Source organism: Rhinopithecus bieti, unplaced genomic scaffold (genome assembly GCF_001698545.2).
Source record: "Rhinopithecus bieti isolate Rb0 unplaced genomic scaffold, ASM169854v2 scaffold_2435, whole genome shotgun sequence".
Classification (NCBI taxonomy): Eukaryota; Metazoa; Chordata; class Mammalia; order Primates; family Cercopithecidae; genus Rhinopithecus; species Rhinopithecus bieti.
Genome location: NW_016803909.1, coordinates 6,137 through 13,741, shown reverse-complemented (window position 1 = coordinate 13,741; position 7,605 = coordinate 6,137). Strand labels below are relative to the sequence as shown.

The following is a 7,605-nucleotide window of genomic DNA, read 5'->3' as shown; positions in this document are numbered from 1 at the left end:
TTTGTACAGCAGTTAGGAAGTTCTTCTTCTTTTTAGATCCTTTAAGAACAGGTAAAAGAAAATCTTATCTAACTTACACGAGGATATTATTATATCTAAATCTCAATAACTACAGAAAACTCTTAAAATGTCATTTATTTTCCTGTCACTGCCATTAAAAATTTGGTGAATTTCAAGGAGATAAAAAGGTACAAAAAACAGTAGCAATGCTTGGTTATGTTTATCTGAAGATCTTTTATGATTTACTTGCACTGACTATAATCTGCTATGTGACAGATAGGGGGATGTCACCTAACAGTGAAGAAGTATGAACTGGGTAATGAGTCATAAATGCCTCCTTCCCATTTTAGGAAGCCAGTTATTCGGATATGATTTGGTGTCTCTGCTATGTGATATACTGCAGAATTGTTCTCTTTTGATGAAAAACATGTATTTGGAGATATGAGAGCCATTTAGCCGTGATGCATATTTTTCTCATTTTCTATGGGGATCGGATTGGTAAATATGGCCTCATTAACAGTATGTTTTATTAACTGTTCAAGCCTGCCCAGACTTAAATACATGTAACTGGAGCAGAGGAAAGGACAGAGAAGTCCAAATCAAAGTGCTTGATTATCCTTCTGTCCTTGAAAATCCAACTATGGGCCCAGCACAGTGGTTCACGTCTGTAATCTCAGCCCTTTGGGAGGCTGAGTTGGGTGGACCACTTGAGCTCAGGAGTTCAAGATCAGCCTGGGCAACATGGTGAAACTTTGTCTCTACAAAAAAAAAAACCATACAAAAATTGGCCGGGCACAGTGGCTCACGCCTGTAATCCCAGCTACTCGAGAGGCTGAGGCAGGAGAATCACTTGAACCCAGGAGGCAGAGGTTGTGGTGAGCTGAGATCGCGCTGTTGCACTCCAGCCTGGGCAACAAGAGTGAAACTCCATCTCAAAAAAAAAAAGAAAAAAGTTCCAAAGATTAGCCAGATATAGTGGTGCGCGCGCGCCTATAGTCCCAGCTACTTGGGAAGCTGCTGAGGTGGATCACTTGAACCCAGAAGGCAGAGGTTGCAGTGAGCCAAGATCGCGCCACTGCACTCTAGTCTGGGCAACATAGCCAGACCTTGTGTCCAAAAAAAAAAATCCAGTTATGAACCCAATCACAGCATATGGTAGCTGACAGTGTTTTTTGAACTCCTCTACTCTTAAGTACACACATATACACTCTCTCTTTCAAATTTTACAAAATAATATCAGATGTTTTGACTGTTATGTAGTATGCTAAGCATTTTACATGTGTTCATTCATTGTCGTTTCATAACCCCATAAGGAAGGTACATTATTGTCCACATTTTATGTGTAAGGCAACTGAGATTTAGCTAGGTAACATATTTAAAAGTGGCATTTAAACTACCATCTGGGCTGGGTGTGGTGGCTCACACCTGTAACCCCAGCGCTTTGGGAGGCTGATGTGAGAAATCACTTGTGCCTAGGAGTTCAAGACCAGCCCTGGCAAGATAGCAAGACCTCTTCTGTACAAAAACGCAGCAGTAGCCGGGTGCAGTGGCTCACACCTGTTATTCCAGCACTTTGGGAGGCTGAGACAGGTGAATCACCTGAGGTCAGGAGTTCGAGACCAGCCTGGCCAACACAGTGAAACCCCGTTTCTACTAAAAATACAAAAAATTAGCTGGGTGTGGTGGCAGGTGCCTGTAGTCCCAGCTACTCAGGAGGCTGAGGCAGGAGAATCGCTTGAACCCGGGAAGCGGAGGTTGCAGTGAGCAGAGATCACACCACTGCACTCTAGCCTGGGCAACAAGAGCAAAACTGTCTTAAAAAAAAAAAAAAAAAAAGGAAGAAGAAGAAAACAAACTCTCATCTGTCTGCTCTTAAACCACACCTGTGTATTGCTTTCTAGTCCAGAACCTGCCAAAAATAAATGGAGACAGTATCCCTGTTTATGTACTAGCAGTACTATATCTATAATCACAAACTTTTTTGAAAATCTGACATCACTATAATTTTAGAATTTAGCACTTAGATTTATATAGTTGAGGTATACAAGTAGAGATGTTATTAAATGTTGCCTGTAGATTTTTTTTTTTTTTTTTTTGCGGGATAGGGATGAAGTTTTGGTCTTGTTTCCCAGGCTGGAGTACAATGGCTTGATCTCAGCTCACTGCAACCTCTGCCTCCTGGGTTCAAGCGACTCTCCTGCCCCAGCCTCCAGAGTAGCTGGGATTACAGGTGCCCACCACCACACCCAGCTAATTTTTTGTGTTTTTAGTAGAGACAGGCTTTCACCATATTGACCAGGCTGGTCTCGAACTCCTGACATCAGGTGATCCACCCGCCTCGGCTTCCCAAAGTACTGGAATTACAGATGTGAGCTACTGTGCCCGGCGGAGATTTCTCTCTTTGTAACAATATGTATTAAGGACTGTGGAGCATAAGAGCTAGAAGCTTTAAAATATCAATTGTGTGATTGCTTTTGTGAAAAAAAAATTTTTTTTAAAATGAGTTGCTATTTTCTTAAAATGAAATTAATTGTGTTTCTTTATGTTCTTAAAGGAAAGATAAAAATTCAAGATATTTTAGCATGCAGCTTCCTAGATGATTTATTGGAGGTAAATGTTTTTAAACTACTTAATTGTATCACTTGACAGTTGCTATCTTCTAATTATGTCTTTATGTTCCATTAGCTAAGGGATGAGGAACTGTCCAAGGAGAGTCAAGAAACAAATTGGTTTTCTGCTCCTTCTGCCCTAAGAGTTTATGGTATGTTCCTATCATAATGCTAAAATTTGAATTATCCATTCTTCAGGTGATTGGTGTTCAGAGGACAGTTTTATACATACACTGATATAGCTTAAGATCAAAGCATTTAATTACCTTAAGCTCTAGTATTGTACATTACCAAAATTTACTTGTTTAAATACCAATGTTTTAACTTTTTGGACTCCCCCCAACCTTTTTGAAGACAGGGTCTCACTCTCTCACCCTGGCTGGAGTGCACTGGCACGATCATGGCTCAGTGCAGCCTTGAAGTCCTGGGCTCGATCCTCCAACCTCAGTGTCCCCACCCCACCCCACCGACCCCAGTACTGGGACTACAGGCGCCATGCCTGGCTAATTTTTTAAATTTTTTTTAGAGACGGGATCTCACTGTGTTGCCCAGGCTGGTTTCAAACTCCTGGGCTCAAGCAATCTACCTGTCCTGGCCTCCCAAAGTGTTGGGATTATAGGCATGAGCCACTGCATCCAGCAGAACCCTTTTTAAGTTATACAGTTTCTTTTCAATAGAATAGAATGTAATTTGATCCTTGTTGACTCAGGAGCACGGTTATGAGCATTAGCTGTTGTCATGCTTTGTTGATAAAATGCTGTTTCCAGGATCTACTGATGGAGCTATTCTACATTATCTTGTTGGGTGATCTTTTGACTCCTTTGGCTTTTTTTTTTTTTTTCTTTTTTTTGGAGATGGAGTCTCGCACTGTTATCCAGGCTGGAGTCCAGTGGCATGATCTTGGCTCACTGCAACCTCCACCTCCCAGGTTCAAGCGATTCTCCTTGCTTCAGCCTCCCAAGGAGCTGGGATTACAGGCTTCCACCACCACACCTGGCTTTTTTTTTTTTTTTTTTTTTTTAAGTAGAGATGGTGTTTCACTGTGTTGGCCAGGCTGCTCTGGAACTCCTGACCTCTGATCCATCCACCTCGGCCTCCCAAAGTGCCCCTTTTGGCGTTCTTATCTCTACTTTCAAGTGCTGGCATTTCAGTGCTTTTTGTTCGCCTCTTACCTCCATTTAATTTAGAAACCTAGGGATGTTTAAAAATACTGCAAACTGAAAACAGTGATGTAAGTGAAACATCCTAGACCATGACCTTCATGATGGGTTTTCTTTGGCTGTTTCTAGCCCAAGGGTTGTTCTGATCAAGATTGCAAAGGTAGCTGATAGTATTATACATAGGCCACTACCCTAACCATAACATGAATAGTTTGAAAATCAAAATATTAACCAAGAAAAAGAACTTTTTGTTAGTCTATTCTTCTGATTAAAATTGTATTGTGGTCATAAGTGTCTTTATTATTTTTCTTTCCAAGGCCAGTACTTGAATCTTGATAAAGATCACAATGGCATGCTCAGTAAAGAAGAACTCTCACGCTATGGAACAGCTACCATGACCAATGTCTTCTTAGACCGTGTTTTCCAGGAGTGTCTCACTTATGATGGAGAAATGGTAGTGGTTTAAATCTGCTACAAAGTTTAAAAAGTTTAGGCTCCCAGAGTTTCCAGAAACCTTTTCTTGATGTAATACAGCCCTTTTCTTTTCTTTTTTTTTTTTTTCTTTTGAGACAAAGTCTTGCTCTGTCACCCAGGCTAGAGTGCAATGGTATGATCTCGGCTCACTGCAACCTCTGCTTCCTGGGTTTAAGTGATTCTCCTGCCTCAGCCTCCAGAGTAGCTGGGATTATGGGCACATGCCACCACGTCCAGCTAATTTTTCTATTTTTAGTAGAGATGGGGTTTCACCAGGTTGGCCAGGCTGGTCTTGAACTCCCGACCTCAGGTGATCCGCCTCCCAAAGTGCTGAGATTACAGGCATGAGCTACCACACTCGGCCCAGCATTATTTATATTAATGTGTAACAGTGTCTTTAAAATGTGTAAACTGGTCAAATTACTTGAGATTCAGAGCCTTTAGTCTTAATGTAAATTCACTTAAAAACATCTGGATTATGGCCTCAGGGCAAATAGAAAAGCTTATTTTGTTGATTTCATTGTCAGTACACCTATTGTACAATAGTGCATTCTAGTTAAAAAAAAAAAAAAAAAAGGCTGAGGCCAGGCTTGGTAGCTTATGACTACAATCCTAGCTCTTTGGGAGGCCAAGGCCAGAGAACCACTTAAGGCCAGTCATTCGAGATTAGCCTGAGCGATATAGCGAGACTGTCTCTACAAAAAAAATAAAAAAATTACATGGGCATGGGTGGAATGTGCCTGTAGTATAGCTACTTGGGAGGCTGAGGCAGGAGGATTGCTTGACCTGAGGAGTTTGAGCCTGCAGTGAGCTATGATGAGGCCACTGCACTCCAGTCTGGCCTATAGAGTGAGACCATGTCTCTTAAAGCTGAAACATTAGCAAATTATTATGGCTATTTTCATTTAGATAGTTCTGTCATTAAATTACCAGGTCAGATGTAGTAACACATATGCCATGATTTAATTCTGAGAATCAGGTTGTATTAGTCTTTAGAAGTGGCTATATGAGCAGTTGAAGATAACATGGACTTGTCTTTTTATTATGACAATGCAAAATACTTGAGAAGGAAAATTCTAAACAGCATTTTAAAATCACCATTTTTGCTGCTAAAAACATGGGTTAAGAATCTGATAAATGTCCTGCTGGGCGTGGTGGCTCACACCTGTAATCCCAGCACTTTCGGAGGCCAAGGCGGGCAGATCACGAGGTCAGGAAATGGAGACCATCCTGGCTAACATAGTGAAACCCGTCTCTACTAAAAATACAAAAAAATTAGCCGGCCGTGGTGGCAGGCACCTGTAGTCCTAGGTACTCAGGAGGCTGAGGCAGGAGAATGGTGTCAACCCAGGAGGTGTAGCTTGCAGTGAGCCGAGATGGCGCCATTGCACTCCAGCCTGAGTGACCAGAGCTAGACTCCTCTCAAAAAAAAAAAAAAAAAAAAAAAGAATGTGATAAATTTCCCAAAGCAGTTATGCTTAAAAAATAGTCATACTGTCATGAGAATGGGGGCCTTACATTTTATCATTTAGCTTCAATAGCAGTTTGCTAAATAACACCATTATTAATAACACAAGAGGGGAAAGGGCACAGAAAGTTTATTTTGTAACTCCCACAGCTGTAAACAGTAGACAGTGAGGCGCTTGTAGTATTAATATAATGATTCCTGGTGAATAAAGAAAATCAGAGGCCACAACTGTGGATGAAGTCAGATCACAATCTGCATTCTTTAACTCTTTACTGCAATTTATGCAGAAAGGAACTTTTCTAAGAATATAAAATTTTTATCTAAGTGAGAATCTCCCAATTACTTCACTACTTTTTACCATTAAAAAAAAATCTATGAGTATCCTGTTTTTATAGGGAAGGCTTTCTGTTCTCTTTATGTCTTTCTGGCCTTTACATTTTGCCTTTGTATGGATGAGAACAGTGTCAGCTCACTGTAAAATGCCTGGCAATCTCAAGACAGCTTCTTATTGGAAATCTGAATTTAAAATTTTAAATAATATTTTAAAATAGCAGTTTAAGTATACTGTTCTGAGGCTGGGCATGGTGGCTCATGCCTGTAATCCCAGCATTTTGGGAGGCCGAGGCGGGTGGATCACCTGAGGTTGGGAGTTTTGAGACCAGCCTGACCCACATGGAAAAACCCCTTCTCTACTAAAAATATAAAATTAGCCAAGCGTGGTGGTGCATGCCTGTAATCCCAGATACGCGGGAGGCTGAGGCAGGAGAATGGTGGCGGAACCCGGGAGGCGGAGGTTGTGGTGAGCCGAGATCACACCATAGCACTCCAGCCTGGGCAACAAGAGCGAAACTCTGTCTCAAAAAAAAAAAAAGAAAAAAAAAGTATGCTGTTCTATTCATTCCAGATGAAAAATTTGTTTTTCAAAATAACTGCACTGAAATGAAGATACAAGTTTATAACTTAGTCAGTCAAACAAAAGTTTGAAGCAGGATGCAGTAGTTCATCCCTCTAATCCCAGCACTTTGGAAGGCCAAGGCCAGATGATGGCTTGAGCCGAGGAGCTTGAGACTAGCATGGGTAATACGGGAATACCCCATCTCTACAAAGAATTTTAAAAATTAACCAAGTGTGATGACGTGCACCTGTAGTCTCAGCTACCTGTGAGGCTGTAGTGGGAAGATTGCTTGAGCCTGGGAGATCAAGGTTGTAGTGACCACTTCACTTCAGCCTGGTTGATAAAGTAAGACCCTGTCTCAAAAACAAGAATAATGTTCTTGTTTTATGAATAATGAAAGAAAACTATAGTTTAACACAGCAAATCTCTCATAAAAAAATGAACTAGGGCTGGGCACAGTGGTGCATGCCTGTAATCCCAGCATTTTGGGAGGCTGGGGCAGGCAGGTCACTTGAGGTCAGGAGTTTGAGACTAGCTTGGGTAACATGGCAAAATCCTGTCTCTACTAAAAATATAAAAATTAGCTGGGCATGGTGGTGTGCACCTGTATTCCCAGCTACTTGGGAGGCTGAGACAGGAGAATCGCTTGAATCTGGGAGGCAGAGGTTTCAGTGAGCTGAGATTGTGCCACTGCACTCCAGCCTGGACAACAGAGCGAGACTCCATCTCAAAAAAAAAAAAAAAAAAAAAAAACTATGTCCTCAAAACCGTCCTGTGCAGATTATATATAGCATTCCTGTGGCTGGACGTGGTGGCTCACACCTATAATCCCAGCACTTTGGGAGGCTGAGGCAGGCAGATCACCTGAGGTCGGGAGTTCAAGACCAGCCTGACCAACATGGAGAAACCCTGTCTCCACTGAAAATACAAAATTAGCCTGGCATGGTGGCACATGCCTGTAATCCCAGCTACTCAGGAGGTAGGAGAATTGCTTGAACC

At 41.7% G+C, this 7,605-nt stretch overlaps 1 protein-coding gene across 1 annotated transcript in view; it reads left to right on the top strand.

Annotated features, from left to right (window-relative positions):
- Positions 1-7,605, top strand: part of PPP2R3C (protein phosphatase 2 regulatory subunit B''gamma) — a 37,145-nt gene that overhangs the window by 24,385 nt on the left and 5,155 nt on the right. The window contains exons 8-12 of the mRNA XM_017858522.1: positions 1-51; positions 2,555-2,610; positions 2,686-2,761; positions 4,087-4,233; positions 6,107-6,185. Coding sequence (XP_017714011.1) covers positions 1-51; positions 2,555-2,610; positions 2,686-2,761; positions 4,087-4,233; positions 6,107-6,185 — 409 coding nt within the window. The remainder of the gene's footprint in view (positions 52-2,554; positions 2,611-2,685; positions 2,762-4,086; positions 4,234-6,106; positions 6,186-7,605) is intronic.